This window comes from Parus major, chromosome 10 (genome assembly GCF_001522545.3).
Source record: "Parus major isolate Abel chromosome 10, Parus_major1.1, whole genome shotgun sequence".
In the NCBI taxonomy this organism is placed as follows: Eukaryota; Metazoa; Chordata; class Aves; order Passeriformes; family Paridae; genus Parus; species Parus major.
Genome location: NC_031779.1, coordinates 16,363,442 through 16,382,667, shown reverse-complemented (window position 1 = coordinate 16,382,667; position 19,226 = coordinate 16,363,442). Strand labels below are relative to the sequence as shown.

The window sequence follows — 19,226 nt, the reverse complement described above, 5'->3', positions numbered from 1 at the left end:
CCCACATCCATCCTGCTCTGTTTTGGCTCGGGAACCTTGTGTTGAGACACCGCGTTTCATCTTGTTTGCAGCACCCACAGGAGAGTTAAGTCAGACTTTAGCCCTAGGCTGGGTTCCTCTGAAGCCATTATATCTGTGTTCCTCATGCTTTAAACCAGCAAAACCTGGTGTTGCTCTTTCCTTTAATCTTGCTAAGTGAAGTTTATTAATGGCAACTGAACAGAACTGTGATCAGATCAAAACTCAGCAGATCCTGGGGGAGAGGATGCTTTCTTTTTTCTTTCTTCTTTTTGCCATCTTCTAGAAAAGCAAACAGATGAATGACCCAAAGAATGTGGAAATATCATTCCACCAGAATTGCTGTCAGTAAAAAATACACATGAGGCTGGGGAACTGCCTTGTCTGCAGCCTTCCACTACCTAAAGGGGACAGTAAGAAAGATGGGGATAAAGATTTTAGCTGGACCTGTTGCAACAGGACAAAGGATAATGATTTTAAACTAAAAGAAGATAGATTTAGGCTAGATATAAGGAAAAAAAAATTTTAGTATGAGGACGTTGAGGGCCTGGTACCAGCTGCCCAGAGAAGCTGTGGCAGCCCCATGCCTGGAAGTGTCCAAGGTCAGATTGGACAGGGCTTGGAGCAACTTGGTTCTGTAGGAGGTGTTGCTGCTTGTTGCTGGGGTTGGATTAGATGACCTTTAAAGGTCTCTTCTAATCCACACTATTCTATGATTCCCTGATTCTATCTTTAGGGGATCTCTGGGGAACAAGCACTTCATTCCTACTTTCTCTGTTATGCAGAAAGCAAAACACAATGTAATTCAATATTGTCAGCTCCAATCAGGATCTATGGCAACAACTGTGAAAATAGACAAGTCTTATTCTGCTCTGATTTCTTAGATTCCTGTTGACATTTGCAATGCTGTGCAATGCTGTGTTTTGGAACAAAATTACTGAGAAGAAAAATCGAATATTTTGTTCATATTATGGGTTTTTTTCCCACACCAGTACTCAGGATTGAATACCATTAATGTTCTTGTAAGGGTTCTACAGTCATACATATTCCAAAACAGGTTTCTGTAATCCTGAGGTCAGAATTTTCAATTTTGCAAGGTGGTGTGGCTGCATCTAGTGGCAGTTCATCTGAACTGCAGCCCCCTGCTTGCTGGAGCTGATACTTCAGTCTGGATGTCCACACATACATAGGCATGTATACACACACATATTCCTGTCTGCACATACACATATATTTATAAAAATCAAGCTTTTTAGCATGGTGTCACACATAGCTGCAGTCATTCATTATGAATTAGTTCTTACTGTTTGAAAAATGTAGGAGATTTAGTTTCATCAAATAGTCTCAGCAACAGGAACGTGGTGACATTTCTCTTCTGGGGCTGATTGGAGGAACAGAAATCATTTCACATGGTTTGGTCGTGGTTGCTAAATCTACCAGGCAGTGAACAGAGCTGTTTTGAAGTAGTTTAGTAATATACATAAAGCATGAAAATGTGAAGCTAATGCAAAACCAAGAAGTCTGAGAAGAATTAAAATACAGTTCAAGTGATTGCATATAATTCTTTATCAGAATTGGTCAGAGTACCTGTATTTTCTGAAAAGGAGAAAGGAATATGAGTTTTCCAGGTCTAAGAGGTGAACAGATTATCTATTTAGAAGAGCTTTCAAGACCCACAGACATTTTGTTTCTGATATAGCTCACCATAGGTTTTTGTGGTAGTGTCATGGGGCACCCTGGTGTGGTTAATTAACAAAAACAAGGCAAGAAGGATTGAAGGTAAGAGTCAGGTGGCTTCTTCTGGTGCTTTTTTTTTTTTTTTTAAATGGAAATAGCCATGGAAGTATGATAATGTTCTGTACTTTTTAATCTCTTTCTGGGGCAAAATATTCCCCCAATTTCTCCAGAGGCTGAAGTGGGCTCTTGTATGGAGAAGACTCCAACCAGTACACTCAGACAATCTGATCTGGAGCAGATGAATAAGGTACAGTAACTAATATGCCATCTTATGACCTTGTTTTCCATTGGTGTCCTTTTCCCTTTTCACTGGAGAGGTTTAAATATAAGAGATATCCACAGGTGTGTTTTACTACTGACTCCTATATCTTATGTAGGTATATTATATATAAATATACATGCACAGATATAAATGCTATTTATAGCTAATTTATATAGCTGTAATAATTTGAGAGGATAAAGAGTGCAGAATAGTTTTCACTGAAAGCTTTAGTTTCAGCCTTGTTGAGCTAAGGGAGCTGTAACCAAGCAGGTGTACAGTGAATTCCAGGATTTGCATATGGAATAGCTTTCTGAACTCAACTTGTGGTCTTTTCTGTGCAGAAGCTTGAGTGTGACTTTAGAATGAATAAGCCAAACTCTTCATGGTCCTAATTATTCTATCTCACTGCTGAGCTGCAGATCTGGCTATGTTTAGCTTTTTGTAGCACCAAGGCCTAAAACAGGCAGTGGGGTTCAAATGAAGACTAAGCCATGTGTCTGAGAAAACAAATCACAAGGATGAAGCTTTTTCAAGTAAAAAAGGAGAGATGAGTGGAAGCAAAACAGAGAGCTGCAGGGGTTGTTTCCCCAGCACATTTTGGTTGCCACACAATTAAATCAGTTTGTTTCCTTGAGCCCTGAGTGTCCCAGGGGAGCTGTGATGGCTCCAGCCCCTGTGGTGCACACTGTTGTTGTGTGCTGTGGGCACAGCTTCAGAGCCCACCCAGCCAGATCAAGGCTCCCTGCGCTCCCAGTTTTCCTTACGCTGACACTTCTGGGAAGGCAGGCAGAGCAGCAGGAATGAAGCTGTTCTATACAGAAAATGCAGCTGAGTTTCTTGCCTTGCAAGTTTATGGCGGCTGTGGCTGACAGAGGTGTTTGATAGCGGGATCAAGTCACTGTTTATTTTGTTTGTGTATAATTTGCTGTTCCTTCTGTCTTGGCTCTAATTTCAGAGTGTTGACTGCTTTCCTGGGGTTGGGCAAGTGACAGGAGATGCCACGGAGAAAAAAGATGACACAACAGCAGCAGGGACTTTAAACTCACAAGGTCCTGAAGAGGAGGACTTGGAACAAGGTGCAGGCGATGCTCAGCAGCATAAAGGACTCAGGAAAAGAGTAGGTCCTGGGAAATTAGTTGGAGGCAGGGCTGCCAAACAATTTAAAATTACACCATAATTTCTATTTCAGAAATCAGCAAAATTCAGTGTGATCCTAAAAATTGTAATTGTTCTTAATTTGTAACAGTGGAGAAATTTCTTGAGGTATGATGAAATTTTTTTTGCAGCACACATTCTTCATTTTATGTTTTGTTTTTAAATAAAGCTTTTGTTTACTAAGTGTCCTTTTCTTTCTCTTCTCACCAAGTAATTAAATAGTAGCTGAGCCTAGTTATTTCCGTGCTCTGAAAAGATTTTATTGAATTGCATGAGGTGTCCAAAGGGGAATAATTGGAGGGCTTGTAGGTACTGATGTGAGAAGATATTTCTATGGAAACCACATCCTGCATTATGGAAGAGAGATACCACAACACACGTTGGTATCAGAATGACAGTTGTAACCTTCCTTTCAGAGCGAACAATTGATCTTGAATTGCTTTCATTTGAGCTTTTCTAGCAGAAAAATCTGCCTTAAACCCTGTGGTGGACAGGATGGCACACAAAGGCCATTCATGCAGAAAAAGTTTGGTGCAGAGAAGAGTGAACAAGCTACGGGCATTAAACTGCTTTTCGGTTCAGGCACTCTGATAATTCTGTGTGCAAGCTCAGGGTGTAGGACTTCATGTAGATTCCATGTTACATGTGTTATTTCCTGTAGGCTCTTTCCTTAAGTTTTGCATTCAATTAACTTGGAAATATCACATACTTCACTAGATTATCATGCTGTGGCTTGGTAAAGAAATTTTGCTCTTTTACCACAGGCTGGTTCTGTGTTAGAATACTTAATTTTATATTTTTTTTTAATGGAAAATTTCAGAAATCTGAATGTTGTGTTAATGAATTACAGGTGAAACTCGTAAGGATCAGATCTTTAGTCCAGTGGCAGAGAAGGCTTTGCAAAGAGGTGAACAGCAGGAGAGTCCTGATAATCCTGAACAGATCCAGCAGCCTGTAATTCTTAAGTGGCTGCCTTGGAACAAGGAGAGGTAGTTGTTTCTTTCCAGAAACTAATCCAGCATTTCCAGGGGGACAGTTCTGTGGGCAGGCATTGTAGGTACACTGTAGAGATGTGTATTTCTTTCCTTGTACAGCACAATTGCTCACACATAGCCCCATCACCCTGTTTTTGTTTAAGATTATGATTTAATGTAGCATTTATTCATGTATCCAAGTAACTCCTTCCCTGTTGAGCTGCTCTGTAAACCATATGCCTGAGACACAGTAAAATCAGACCTTCCTAAGCATCTCTTAAAAAAAAAAAGAAAAAGAAATGCTATAATTGGAATTTACAAGTTTTTGCCAAGAGAATTAAAACACTGGATCGTGTGCCAGCCCTAATCATGTTGCTATGGTTCTCTTGTCTCAAAGAAAGTGCATTTAGGACTATAAAGTCAGTTGATCTTAAGGTTGTTGAAAAGTCACCAAGAGTGTGCTGTGAAGACTGCTTAGAAACTCCATGTCCTCCTGTGGAACAGCCTTTATATTCTTGTTAAAGGTATGGTTAAATATTAAAAAAACCCCAAATTTGTGAAGAGTTGCAATACCAGTTGCTTTGAAATATGATAGAAAATTATTATATCTCTGCTCATGAAAGCTGATCTGGACTTGCAGTGGCCTGGAAAACTGAACTTATGTCCAGTTTGCACACTATATTATAATGGCAGAGTAAGGAAAATGGGTTGTTCCAGCAAGTGAGGAACATTTGCAGAATTTTAGTCTGAATTTAAGTCTTTCAATAGCATTTTATCTAAGAAGGCCTCAGAAAATTCTAAATTAATTTATATGAAGTTAAAGGAGAAATACAAGGTACTGTCTAGAATGGGCAGATGACTAATTAGATTAAATTAATTCTTTATCTGGAGGCACCTTTATTTACAGGATAAAACCATTAATTTTTCAAAATCCCCAAAATGGATTTCTGTTTTACCTATTGGCCAGTGATCCACAGCTACATTAAAAACCACTACTGGCTCTTCTCACAGAAAAATTGCTTCTTTCCTCTGTGTATGAATCTCTTTCCTTGATTTTGTTTAGGTATTTGTTTTCTAAGTGTCTCTTTGTGTTCTAAGTATCAAAAAATCTCATGATGACAACTGAAGGAAGTACAGGTGCATTTGCTGAGGTTGTGCTGGCAGGTGCTTGGATCTCTCTAATCAAACAAAGAGATCATCCTTCTCATCAAAACTTGTGACAATTAGAGCCAGGAATTCTGAGGTCCTACTTAACTGTACTAAACTCCAGGGCTAAAGGTTCCAGGAGGGCAGAGGCTTGTTCCATGTTATTTCAGAAATGCTGATTTAAAGAACAATTAGTCTGAATATTGATTTTGTTTCCCTTTTTTTTTTTATTGTTTTGTTATATTAGTGCTTTAAGGTACCTGATCAATGTAGAAGCTTGGACCTGCAACTCAATTCTCAGCAGTCTGAAGCACTGCTTAATAAGAGCAGAATAATCCTAAGAGGGTCTGAAGCAGAAAAAAATCCAATATTTTCACTGTCTTAATAGAACAGAGTAGAAAAAACCACACCCAACAGCACAAACACTTTTTTTTTTTCTCCTCACTGGAAGATCTTTTATTTAAAACAAATCTGCATTTACTTAGGGATAGGATGGTTTCAGGGTGCTGAAAAAATTGACAAAGGCTTGAAAGAGCATTCCAGTTTTTGATGGGAACTTTTCAAAAGCTCAGATTTAATCTTTTTCTGAATCTACACTTTGGTCATGATGAGACAGTGATGGTTCTGCTCAGGAGATAATGAGGTGAGTGTGTCTGAGAGAGGGGTGGCAGATCTGCTGAGAGGGGGCTTGTGTCAGTGCCTCTTACAAGCAGAGACACTCAAGTCTGGCCTGCAAATAAGATGTTAAACATCAAAATTAGTGTTAGCAGTCATCTGGTGGGTGTGTGCCAGCTGAAAAAAGGATTTGATTTGCTCTCAAGACAAGTAAACATATGGATTTTAAGGCTAGAAATTTCATTACGTTAATCTGTCATGTTTCATATAATGTAAGCCAGACAATTTCGTGCATGATTGCTGTGTCAAAAAATCATTGGTTTTGGTTGAGACAACCCATTTTTTTAGAGGGATTGTTTTGATTTGGCAGTTTTGACTTTCAGATGTTGGGCAGTGGGAAATCTGCCATGTTTGTTGGCAAGTTGTTCTAAAGTTTTGTCTTTGCAAGTGCATCCAGTTTCTTTAGTCTGAATTAATTTTGTTTCAGCCTCCTGTGATGGATTTTGGTTTTCTGTTTGACACAGAGCTGTGGCTCTGGTACTGTCAAGATGCTTTCAAATGTGGGGATGGAGACCTTGTGGTCTGTCACGACATCAGTGAACGGCACTGGGTTTTGGATCTGCCTCTGTGGGGCAGCTTTTCCTGACCTTGCTGCATTCTTCTTGTCCTTTCAGATAGATTTTCAATTTTTCAAATTCCTTTTAGCAGCCGAAACATCATCAGAGCCCCCATCCTGGCCCCGGTCACGCTGAGCGATGCGGGGCTGCCGTGACCTGTGCTTGTAAATCATCACGGAATTCTCTTGTGCTTTCAGATGACCGTGCCTGTAAAACTTAACCAATCTGTTTTGAGGTCTGGTTTGTGATCTCTGCGCTGTAAATGAAGCCTTTGCAGCTTCAGCTGTCTCAGTACCACGAGATGGCACCATTACACAGCGCAACGCTGCGTCATCTCTCGGGGCTGCAGACCGTGCCCGGGGTTTGAGTGCATCCCGGGTTGGCTTGGCTTCCTCGGGAAGGAGGATGGGGATGTGGTACAGCTTGTCTTGGGTTTGTTGTTCAGGATCATTTGTCTGTGGATGTTGTCTCCAGTGGGCTCCGGGATGATTTTTTCAAGTATTTGTGAAGTCAAGGTGAGGTTGGAGTAGCACAAAATTCAGATTGCACCCAAGTTTTGCCCCTTTGTCTCATCAGGAACCCTGGGTGTGACTTTCCATGTTGTATCTCATTGTTTCCCAGCAGATGATTCTGGCTCTGTTGTGCAAAATTTTTAGATGTTTGGGAATAGAAATTAACACTAAATAACCACTTTTGACTTGTATGACTTGATTCTGAGAAGTGAGCCATCTGAAAGTCTGCCAAACAGGTAGGTGCCAAAGTAGAAGAGAATCGGGGATGTTCAGACTCATATTTTAGTGTCCTTTCTTATGGATGAAGAAGGGAGTGAACAGTGTAAACTTCACCTGCCTGGATACTTCTTAACATTTGCATATTAAGAAGGTTGCAGAAGAAGGGGAAAGTAAAGTGTCCAAATTGAATTTCTGCTTTGTCAGTTTTATTGCTCAACTGCATAAACAAAGAATGCATCCAGCTGTAGTTCATTGTTTGTTACTGTCTTAGGCCTTTATGTATTTCTTGTTGCAGATGAGCATGCAATGAAATTTAAGTACATGGGAAACAAAATTAGGAGTTTGTAATTAGCCTGCTTTGCTATTTGTTTCCTCTTGCAGTCCAGCTTGATAGTGAAGTCCCAGTTTAATCTCCTCTATTTGCATTAGGCTTTATTGACTTTTTCTATTTTGAAGGTCGTTGGGTTTGGGGGTTTTTTTTGGCGGTGTTTTTTTAAGAAGTCTTTTTGGTTTTAATTTAAACTGAAGGCTCCATTTTTGGAAGATCAATAAACTCCATCTGGAAGAATTCTTTTCTCCCAGCCACCTGACACTTAGATGAAGTTGAACTTTTTCTTTTCTCTTTTTTGTTGTTTTTTTTTTTTTTTTTGCATTCTCAGGGAGGAGATCAGAGGCTGTATTCACCATGATGAGAGTGTTTGGGGATGTTAGCATTCATTCACCAACATTGGATTTGTAAATTAATAGCTCAGCCTCTCTGGACTGTGGTATGTTAAAGGTCAGTGACCATGAGAGGAGAAACACTTCAGAGCTCTCTGTGCCCTCTGGTCAGCACAGTGGCCTTGGCTTAATGGCTTTAATTTCATGCTGCTTTTAAAAGATACAGATGTGCAGCATACCTTCAATCCTCCTACCTGGAACCAGTAATCCTGTCCCAGCTTTCTGCAAGAAGCAGGGAGGGAGAACACGAAAACCCTTCCTAAAAGGATTACTTGAACTGACTAATTTTCTGAGTTTCTTCTTGCTTGACATGTCCCCTCTCATCCAAGCCTCTGATAAGTATCTTAACCAAAGATGCCTTTTGGTAAATGCTGTCTTCAAGCCTCATGATATAAAAGAGCCTTCTGATTCCCCCACCCTCTCCAGATCTTGGGGCTGGTTCAATCTTTTTTAAAGCTATTTCTCTTGTGCTGCATGCAGAGCCCATCTGCTGTAATACAGACTGAAATGCTGCTTTTATCCTTGTTTGCGTAGAAGGTTGATGGGTAAATCAGTTGGAGTGAAAGACGCATTGTCCCTCTTTGCTCTATGTCACAAGCACAAATATCTTCCTTTTAAAGTGCCTCTTGGTAGAAGCCAAAGCCTTTGGCACAAGCCACCTCTGCTAGTTTGACCCCTTTTGTGCATCTGGGATGGAGGAGCAGCTCTGAGAAGCACAGAACAAAACCAGCAAAATAGCAAGAGAAAAGGTCAAGAAGGGGTCTTGCTCCCTGTAGACATCAGAAGTTTCTGCAAGATGATATTTAGCATGTCCTGCCTGAACAGTTAAGGCATCAAAGACACGAGCACTTCGATAGGTAATATCCTCATGAGTTGTCAAATAGATTGCAAAGCACGTTGCTCTGCCATGCTGGGCATGGGAGGGAGGGACCTTATGTCTTTCTAGTCATTGAGGTAACTTAGACTGAGAGCTTCAGAGAGCCTTTGCTTCCACAGATGGATATTCCATGCTGTGCTCTGTCCTTGCCTGGCTTTTGACTTAGAGGCCTAAGCTCACGGAGTGGTGCTGTGGGCCTACAGAGGAAGGGGAAGGCAGGTTTCTACCAAAGACAGAGCTGACATCAGTTCCCAGCAATAGAAGTGCTTGATTTTTACCTCTGTATTTTTGCCTGGTTGCAGCCTTGCAGTGACTTACTCTCAGACCAGTCAGTCTTTTTGATGCAGTGTAATTACAGCAGCAGAGATGATTCTAACAATGGGATCTGAAGGGGAGGTAAAACATATGTGGATAGTTCACCTCTCAACATAGCAGGGTCAGGACAACCAATATTGCATGTCCTAGTCAAGGGAAAAGGTCATTGGTGTTAGAAATCTAGGAGGCAGACAGCATCCTATTGCTCAGGACCTGGACATGCAGGGAAATAGAATCCTGGCAGCTTTGATACTGGATTATTCCCTGTATTTATGGCAGTGGATTGGTATAACTCTGATCAGAAAGAATCCTCTCTGCCAAATCCCAGGGTTGAACCCCTGCCCAGGACAATGAGCTCATGTGGTGGTGGCATGGACTGAGCTGTGTTCTTCACTGTTGTTACGGATTTTTCACAGCCCCCTGGTTTTGTCTGCAGTGTTTGCTGCTCAGGCACAGTTCTGCTCTCCCCTCTTGTATCCTACTCAGGAGTTACACAGATCCTTAGAGCAGGCTGCTCTCCCTCACAGAACCCTGCCAGCGTCTGCAATCGATTCAAAACGACTTACCCGGGATTCGCTTGTCCTAAAAAACAAGCATGGACTGACAGCTTTTATATATAAAGCCTGAAAAAAAGAAAGCAAACAAGGCAGCACAGAAGAGAGCCCAGCTGATAGAGGGACACACGATATAGTGCCAGCTTGGCTGAAGTCTTTCCCTGAATGCTGGAACTCATCCAGGGTGAAAGTCACAGTGTTGCAGCTTTCTGATGCTGACCTTGCTTGTTCAGCAGCCGTATCAGGGCACATCAGCCCTGGCTGCTTGATCACAGGAGTTTGAGCCCCACCATGTCCTGGCAGTGGATATTTCTGGGAGCCAGCATCCCACACCATGCACCGCTGCTGAGGGATCAGTTTGAACCCAGGGATGCCCAGGGATGCTACAGTGAGTGGCCATCTAATAGCACCACTTGTTGAGAAATACCAGTTGAATCTGTGGCTTCTGATGCTGAGGAGTGAACTGATTGGGAAGGAAAATTAGCCAGGGTGTATTTTAATTGTATTTAATAAATTCCTTTAAAAGCTTCCAAGCCATTTGCAAAGGCACGGGTGAGAGCTTTAGTGAGATGGTGGGTTAAGGAAGACAATGAGATTGTTGGCTTGGAGAAAAGGGGGTGAGGAATTACAGTGCCTTTGTGTAAGTAAGTCTCTTTCTGCATCAAACTGTAGTTTTTGACCTTCCTAATTAATGTTGTTGTTTTTCTTCTTACTGCAGAGCAAGCGGTGCCAGGCTGACCTGTTGGCTCACAAGATGAGAGGGGTTAACTCATCAGAATGAAGATCCCCTCTATTGGCTTATCCAAATCTTTACTAAAAGTGTGATATCCATGAGCACAAATAGAAAAATGCATCCAAGAATTAATGTATGTGGGAGTTTAAAGGAGGGAGTGAAAAAAGGAAAGAAGTCCGTGTTGCTTTGAGGTTATTTTAAAAACTGAAACTGAATAGGTCAATACCCCTTAAGCTTTTTGGTCTTTAATTCTCTTAATGGTATGGCAGAAATCGTTAATTGTATTATTAAAAAAGCTTTGAAGACTGTATTAATGTAATGTGACCTCGGATCAGTCAAGATCACATTTTCATTATGATTAAAAGATTCCTTGTCCTGAAACATTGATCTCATCTCCAGCTGGCTGTGTCAGCCAGAGAGGGGCTGGCTGCACGGCAGGGCAGTAGATGGCAATATTGCATTTCATTCTGCAGCTGCTCTGTGAGAAATGCTCACCTCAGAAAGGGGCCATGAACTTTTCCCCTCAGCTTCCAAGAGCACGTTTGCACTTACAGACTGCATTAAGTATTCCAGAAGGGAAATAATTCAAAATTCCATTTTGAACCCAAATTTCTTCAGTGACTGGAGTCAAGTGCCTGAGCCACACACTGCAGGACCCAACAAGTCCTGATCCTGCTTGTCAGCTCTGAGACATTTGGGCATTTGCATGTTAGAGATCATCATCAGTCTGTCCTGTGGCAGGGATGAGGCAGTATCTGACCCCTGGAACATCTCCCTCTTGCTACTGCCATTTGTCAACTTTTTTGGTAAATTTTCAACCTTTATTTCCTTTTTTTTGTGAATTTCACACCTTTTCAGTGAATTTTTCCTTTGCATGAAGGGAATGAAAGCTGAATCAACTCATTTAGTTTCTATCATAATTGGGGAAGGTCAGAGCGGTTCGTAGCTCACATGTTGTTTTCCTTTCAGCTGTAATATTTGGCCAGACCTTATAGCAGGTCCTGGAGAGGAAGAGAAGAGCCACTTATCAAGGAGCCAGGACTGGGGAAGTTGTGTGTTACAGGGTCTTACACTGGCTGTGCCGTGCCCTAATGTGCTGTGCTGCTGGGTAGGAGAACAAGGATTTCAGAATGCAGGTGACATCTGGGGTCAGGGATTTATGAAAATGAAATTAGCTGTGGCAGCTCCAAGGTACAGTGTGTGCAAAGTGCTACTCCTTCCCTGTCCTGTGGGCATATGCCATGTGTCTCCACAGTCCTGGAAGGTACCAAGGTAAAACCCCGTTTTTGGGGTTTTTTTTTGCCTTAAAACTCCTCGCCACGCAGGGTGTTGCAGGATGCTGGTGCTCACACCGAGTGATGGGAAGCAGAGGGGGGTGTGCTGGCTGGTGCTAAAGCCTCAGTGCTGCTGACTTTTCTATAAATAACTGCTGTCTGCTGTAATTGGTCCTATCACAGCCCATGGTGATCTTCCATATTATTGCTGGCTGCTGGAAAACTCCTGGAGGCGTAAAATAGATACCAGGAAGTTCCTGCACCCAGCACTGCTTTTCCCCATGCAGCACAACAGGCTAGAACAGAAATAGTGTTTATCAGGAGCTGATGAAGTATTTTTTACAGCAGGAAGGATGAAGGAAAAGAAAGAGATTGCACCTCTAAAATGATAGCAGCAGGCCATCTCTCCTGCAGGATATTGCTGGGTCTGTTGGAAAGAGAAAATCTTCGTAGGGTTTCTAGTGTGGAACTGAATGGGTATTATTATTTGTCTGCAACTTAGGGGTATTTTTCAGCTCTCCATAAAATAACAGTGTCTTGTAAGAGATTGAAAACTAGAGAAAAATGTCAGTAGTTGACTTGTGTAGTGTGTCTGTGTTTAAAGTGTGTATTGTGTTCTATCCCAAAGGATTCGGAAACCTTTACAGACCAGGAATGCTCTGTGCCACCCTCCCTTAAATTCAGCCAGCAGTATTTGATGTGAAGCACAACACTGAGATGAAGCTGCCCAGCATTGGGAATTGATGTTTTTATTAAGAGAGGGCAGGAAATGGTTTGAGTGGAGAGGGTTGAATTGCCAAGCTCAGCAGTGACCAGTTGAAATAGCAACTGGCTTTAAAGGCATCAGGTGAGTCTGGGTTCCCCATTCTCACTTAATTTCCACCTCTGTCTTAATCTGCATTTGTCCCTCAACAACAGTGTGGTACCCTGCATGGATTATAAAATTCATGCTCCACTGACCTAATAAAAACTTTGCTCATGTCAACAAAGAGTTTATTAGAACTGAAATCTTTCCAGAGTTGCACAGAAGCTGGCATGGAGACAGGACTGTGGAGGAACTTGTCACCAGCCTCTCAATTGACTTTTGCTGACTGATACTTCAAGACTAGATGCTATTGTAGAGCATTTAATGTAAGAAAGGATTGTTGTGAGGTCTTAACTTTTGTCCTGGATATTTGCTATTGGTGGGAGCTCTTTGGTTCCAGTAGTTTGGTTCTTTGTGATGTGGAAGAAGCATTGAAAGTTCACATAGCTTTGGGTCAGAAATGTATTTTCCTTGAAGATATGCCAAGAAGGTGTCAATGTGACAGAAGCAGGGCAAAAATTCTACAGGGAAGAGAGCAGCAGGATGCCTTCTGTGGCCTCAGACAGCTCCACCAAGTGACTCCTGGGGTCTGGCTTGAAAGGAAGCTGTTTTGCTGCTGTAAGAAGGCACTGCTGATGGAAAAGCCTCAGCTATTCCATTTGGATACTGAAGTCTCCAAAGCAGTGGGGAATCACCCTTGTGCAGCAGAGTGCTCCAGTAACACCAGGCTAGGCCAGGACTTCCACCTGCTGCTCTTCAGCCTCACTGTCAGCCCTGCTGTGTGACAGTATCAGTTTTTGTGGGTGAAAATACATACCCAGAGCCTGATTCAGACCACTTGATCATGCTTAACTTTCCTTGCTTTCCCTTCTTCCAGCCATGATCCCCTAACTCCCTCAGTTGTTCATTGTGCTCATGCCTGCCTTTATCTCAGGTGTCTTCATAAGCAGTCTGCATGTGGCCTGTGTGTATGGATTGGTCTTAAAATACTGCATTATCAACTTAATGGCTAAAAAGCCAAACAAAAATAGAAAAAATTATGGAGGCAGTTGGCAATTGATAGAATACTCTGGAGAAATTGGAGGAAAATCTTTAGTGATACCTGAAAATTCAGATGGTTGCCTTCATTTGAATAATACATGGATAGGAATTCAGCACTGAGACTCCTCAAACTAAAAGTGAGCAACGCTTAGTGGAGACAACACGCACTCAGAAACTGCAAAGCGAACTGTAAGAAGAAGGAAAGCTCTGGGAGTGTAAAATCCCAGCTAAAGACGACGCTGCAGTCAAGGAAATGAGCACATCTGGCTCCTTGAGTCCCAGCTGTGCTCCTGAGTGACCATTTTGTGCTGGGAGAAGACAGCAAAACCAAGAGTTACACCTGGAGAAGACCCTGGTCTGCAAACTGCAGTACAAAAGCTTTTCTCACCACCTGCTTTTGAGGACTGTGCACCAGGAAAGAACCCCTCCAGCCCAGTTTTCTGAAGGCAAACTGGTGCTTTCCACGCTTGCAGAAAGATGAAGGTAAGCTGGTGAGACACCTTCTGCCTCTTTCTCTTATTCTAGCAGTTATTTCTCCTTCAGATGACCAGTTCTTACCACAAGGAAGTAAATTCATGAGGGAAGGGGAGGTTCAGCTCTTAAGATTGTTAAGATTGTTGGTGTGGAGTTAGTTTTTTGTTTCACTTACAGGTTTTTTGGTTGTTTTTTTTTGCTCCAAGTCTTCAGGTTCCAGAGAAAAATATGAACAAACCCCTCTGACACCAGTTTTCACCATGACAGTAATTTGAGTGGAAACAGCTTTGCCAGAAAATAAATAAATAAATATTATATGAAAAGCTTTGGATGGAGCTGCCATGTTCATCCTTGTTTCTAAAGCCCCCACAGGCCATGTCACATATGTGGGTCATGGGGTCTATTGATTATGTGTCAGACCCTTAGGTGTCAGTAATCAATAACACTAACCTGCAGAAAATGCAGCAGAGGTTTGCTAAACCAACTCCTCACATTGTTCTTTTTCTTGTATGTAAGTTTTCTGTGCCTCACTAACAATAACAGAATTCATAGCAGCAAAGGCAGGGCAGACAAAAACCTCATTTGGCTGCCAACTCATTTGCTGTCCGTTTTCATCTGGTTCTGCATGGTTCTTGGTGAGAAGGCAGGATGAGGAGGGGCAAGACAGGAAAGGGTATTTCCAATTGAATGGCTTCTGAGAAGTAGAAATGAAAGTGATTGAGTCGGGAGGACCTAAACATTTTGACCCCGACAGCTTATTAATATTTAACAAGGTGCCAGATTTTTCTTTGACACTGGAAATTGTTGCGACTGTCTGTCTCCGGCAGACTGAGTCTGCTTTCTCAGTCCACCATATCTAATGTACCTGCTTCCAGTCATGAATAGTCCTTATTCACAAATGCTTGCCTTTATTTGCTATTTCTGAGAATAAAGAAGGTAGCTTGGCAGATTAAGTTGTGAATTTTTTTTTTTCATTCAAACTTCATATCTCTGTATGTTCATAGTGGGTCACTGAGCAGGCTGTGGTTTTCTTGTGTTGATTGTGGTTTTTAGAATCATTCCTCAAATAACTTTTAACAAAACATTTATTTGCCTTTTTCGTTTGCAGATTGCTTGTGAGCTGTTCACTGTGACAGTTACATCTTTTAAATGCAAGCAGCTCTGATGAGATAAATACAACAATTTGGAATTCAGATTCTTACTTTTATTTCTATTAATGCAATTTTTCAGGATGGTTTATGAAATGGGGATCCTGTTGGGGGTGGGAGAAAAGTCTATGCCATAAAGATAATGCAGCATCGAACGAGCAATACTCAATAGAGCAGATGAAGAGTAGAAGGAAAAAATATGTTTATGTATTATTTAGGTGGTCTGCATCCCCACTCTTTTGGTGCCTGTCTCTGTCTCTCTGCATTGTCTAGGTGGATTAGCTGCCTAATGTGGATGTGCAGACCTAAATGATTTTGCCAAGGTCACACAGAATGTCCATGACAGAGATGGATATTAAATTGGTCTTTTTTTTCCCCCCTTAAAAAAAAGAAAAAAAAAAAGAAAAAAATACTTTAAAACATCCATAATCACTTATTGTTCTCCGCTCTCAATTAAATTTTAAAAAAAACCCTTTGCCAAAGAGTTAGCTTAGTGTCAAATTAAGAGAGATGACCCCTGGACCAGAGAACTGCTTGTTTTGGCTAAAGGAATTTCCAGTCAAGACTAGGAGTTGCCAATATTATTTTTGTGAATCCCCCACAACATGGGTGTAAATTTTGAGATCTCAGTAAGTATTTGGGGTTTTCTTTTGGAGATGCTTGTCTGTCTACTTTGGTAATGTTTTCATTGCACCCCAAGATTGATGTCAAGGAACTTCTGTCTTTTTGGCTTGTTTGAAGAGTAGTCCAGAATATATTTTAAAATTTTATTTTATTTTTTATTGCTCCAGCTGCTCTGTTAAGTCTGATTCTGATAATTCATCTGTTCCCCTTAATAGAACTAGGCAAACATTTGGTGATTTGAGTTTACAATGTGTATTTATGCCTTGCCATTGGGGAATCAGCTTCCATTTTTGCATTTAGAAAGTTTTAAACTGAAACCTGAAAAATATTTTCCCTCTCTTTACAATGTTTAAATTGCAAAGCACCCTGTTGCTGCCTTGAGCTTTCTGCATTGGGCATAATCAGTCATTTCCATGATAATCCACTTAAAACTGTTCTCAATTACCCACTTGGGCTGTGAGTTGCTAAGTATTTGCCTACTTGGAGAGGATAAAACCCATTTGGAATAAAATGGGTAAAAAGTAAATGCCAGGATGGGGTAAACCTGGAGGGAAAGACTACCAGGAGAGGGGCAACACTTGGGTTGAGAACAGAGGCACTGGAGGAGAGAGAAGAAACATGCTAAATGCTGAAAAGGCAGACAATTGTGACAGGGAGAAAAAAAAAATTAAGAAGAGGGACTATGAAAACAATGTGATTTGGTGGATGAGGTCTGGTCTAGCAGATGGAGGAAGAGATTTATGCCCAGCTTTGCATGTGAACTTCTGGCTGACCGTGGACCATCTGTATCACCTCCTTGTCCTCAGCTTCACCCTCTGGAAAACGGGTCCTGTGGCGCTGACCCTCCTCTGAGGTGCGTGGATGGGAAGGGCTGGACAAGAGCTGCAGCAGCTCTGGGTATCCTGATTTATTGCTTTTCCTTTGCTAAGCCAGCATTTAGCCAATGGCACTCTGCTCTTTCACGTGCAGGAGAGCTAGAAGCCTAAAGAAAGAAAACCACACTGCTCCTCAGCTCTGTTTCGGGAAAGGAGGGAGGCTTTTAATTATTTAAGCATCTCCTTTTCATGTTGCTTCTGGTTTTTGAATCGTTATCTTTATAGTTGTTAAGGTTATAGGCTCTACATAAATCATTTAAATAATAAATAAGTCATATCATTAAGTAATACACTGCTATTATTTATGGCTGTAGGGAGAGGGTAAAAATATTGTGGATAAGATTGTGTTTAAAATGAGAAGGAGCCTTTGTGAGGCTCATTTCAAACACTGACTTTTGGAATTATGACATTAACTTTTGGAAATTGTCCTGGGAAGTGGATTTGGATGTTCAATCCCTGGAAGTGTTCAGGGCTGGGTTGGATGGGGCCCTGAGCAACCTGGTGGAGTGAGTGAGTGAGTGGCATCCCTGCCCATGGCAGAGGGCTGGAACTAGGTTATCTTTAAGATCCCTTCCAACCCAAACCATTCTGTGATTCCATGATTTAGTCTGAAAGAATTAGCACCAAATTGTCTGGCTCAGATCCTCTTTCCTGCAGTAAAACCCAAACCAGTCATTTGAAACTGGATTATATATATATACAGTATGTAAGCAAAGTTAGGAAGGTGTCACTTGAAAATCTTATTTATGAAGTGAAAAATCAATTTAACTTTTAATATATTGTAGTTAGAGAGTGTTCTACTTTACTTTTGCTCTGAATTTTTTTTCATCTGTTCATTTCTCCTTGGTTGAATTTTCCACACAATTTGAGTATTTGAAAGAAAAAAATTGTCCCAGCTAGTCTTCCTTGTGGCTCATCATTGCCAAGTGGCTGGGAACACATCGGTTCTATAATTTGGTAAAAATAAGCAAGACAGTTGTGGAAGAATTATCAGTGGGTGATGAGAAGAATAATTTTAATAATAATTACGTTTCTGTGCAGGGTGATAAGACTCACCTTCTCCTGAGGAATATAGTTTGTCACTGGCATGTTCTATCTGAAGGATGTATAAACACAATTTCCTGGTCTCTGCTTTTGAATTATTTTGGTGGACCTGGATGCAGTGGGATGGAAAAATGGAAGTTTCCTTTGCCCTGGGGCAGGATCCACCCAGCTCTTTGGCAGTGAGAAATGCCATCGAGTCTGCATGACCAGCATTGGAACTTGCTGCTGTCCTTGGTGCACATCCCCAGCTGGGACAACTCCCTGCACTGACAGGCAGAGGTTCAGGGCACGAAAGCAATAAGTGCATTTAGCCAGCACTTTCTGATCCCTCACCCAGCCCCACCAATCACTGATGCAGCTTCCTCCTGCTTGTTCTAAATTGGCTTTAATTTTCCTTTAAATAATTCTTAAGTGTGACTTTTTCAGTACAAGACTGGGAACTATGACTAATTATAAAATCATTACATGATTAAACTCAATTAACTTCAAATAACCCTTGAAATTTGCTTAATGTCAGCCCTTGGCCCTGCTTGAACCAATAAATATTGCTCACCTTTTGTAATGGGGATGAAAAGAGGTGGCAGTAGAGCAGGATTGTTTGGAGCCAGGGAACAGCCTTATAGGACTGGGTTAAACTGGTCCCACAGAGCCGAATGCTGCCACACTGAGAAGAGGGACAGAGTCTTCTGCTCCTAACAGGAATATTTTTTCCCCCAATATTTTTCTCAAGTAATAAAGCTTTGCAAATTCCATTCAGACCTTCCATTCAATGGCCCCAATCTGCTTTGCAAATGTTAATAAGGGTTAAACCTCACAAAACCACCAAGGCATGGGAAAGTGCTGCCATCCTCATTTAGACAAGGGACACCAAGGCACAGATGAGTGAAGTGAATCAAGGATCAGTGGCAGGAACAAAATCCTAAGAGTTCTGATGTCCAATTTTATATTTTAGCTAAAGCTGTTTATTGCATGGTGCTGCAAGTTTCATGCAGCTGTATGAGAGGAAGGGACTTTTTTTCTCAATCAGCCGCCACATCTGGTCAATGGGGATTTTCACTGTGGGTTTGTTTGTTTTTCACCTTACCAAGCCATCTCTGGATCCAGTCTGTCTTACAGCTAGATCCTGGCAAGAGAGCTGTGTGTAGAAGAATCCCAGCATCTGTATTTCTGTGCTGAGTCCTGTGAGGACAGGAGGGGGTGTCATTATTGCTGCTGTTCCTGGCACTCTGCTCTGCCTGGGAAAAGGGAGTGGGCAGTTGTGCTGTTCTCATGGAAGGTAGTCAGGGGATGATGGATAGAACTTCTCCAAAAGGTAATTAGATGGGCATGGTAACTAGACAGTCATAAAGATGCCTGATCATCTACTCACAAATGTCCCTTGTATGGTATGCTGGCCAGGAAATGTTCTCCAAATTTTATTGATTTCAAGCTCTTCACCTTGAAAAATCTCAGCATTCTTGCTGAGTCCTGCCAGAAAAATGGATTTA

The 19,226-nt window shown here is 41.6% G+C and overlaps 1 protein-coding gene and 1 long non-coding RNA gene across 3 annotated transcripts in view; both read left to right on the top strand.

Moving 5' to 3' along the window:
- FAM169B (family with sequence similarity 169 member B) overlaps positions 1 to 3,355 on the top strand; it is a 35,295-nt gene extending 31,940 nt beyond the window's left edge. For both annotated transcript variants that reach the window (XM_033517016.1, XM_033517015.1), the window contains exons 8-9: positions 1,926 to 2,002; positions 2,973 to 3,355. In XM_033517016.1, coding sequence (XP_033372907.1) covers positions 1,926 to 2,002; positions 2,973 to 3,194 — 299 coding nt within the window. In that variant the 3' untranslated portion in view covers positions 3,195 to 3,355. The remainder of the gene's footprint in view (positions 1 to 1,925; positions 2,003 to 2,972) is intronic.
- Positions 3,356 to 9,926: 6,571 nt separating this feature from the next.
- Positions 9,927 to 10,764, top strand: LOC117244934. Its single transcript, XR_004498927.1, has 2 exons — positions 9,927 to 10,109; positions 10,440 to 10,764. It is a non-coding gene; the product is annotated as an uncharacterized LOC117244934 (long non-coding RNA).
- Positions 10,765 to 19,226: the final 8,462 nt, after the last annotated feature.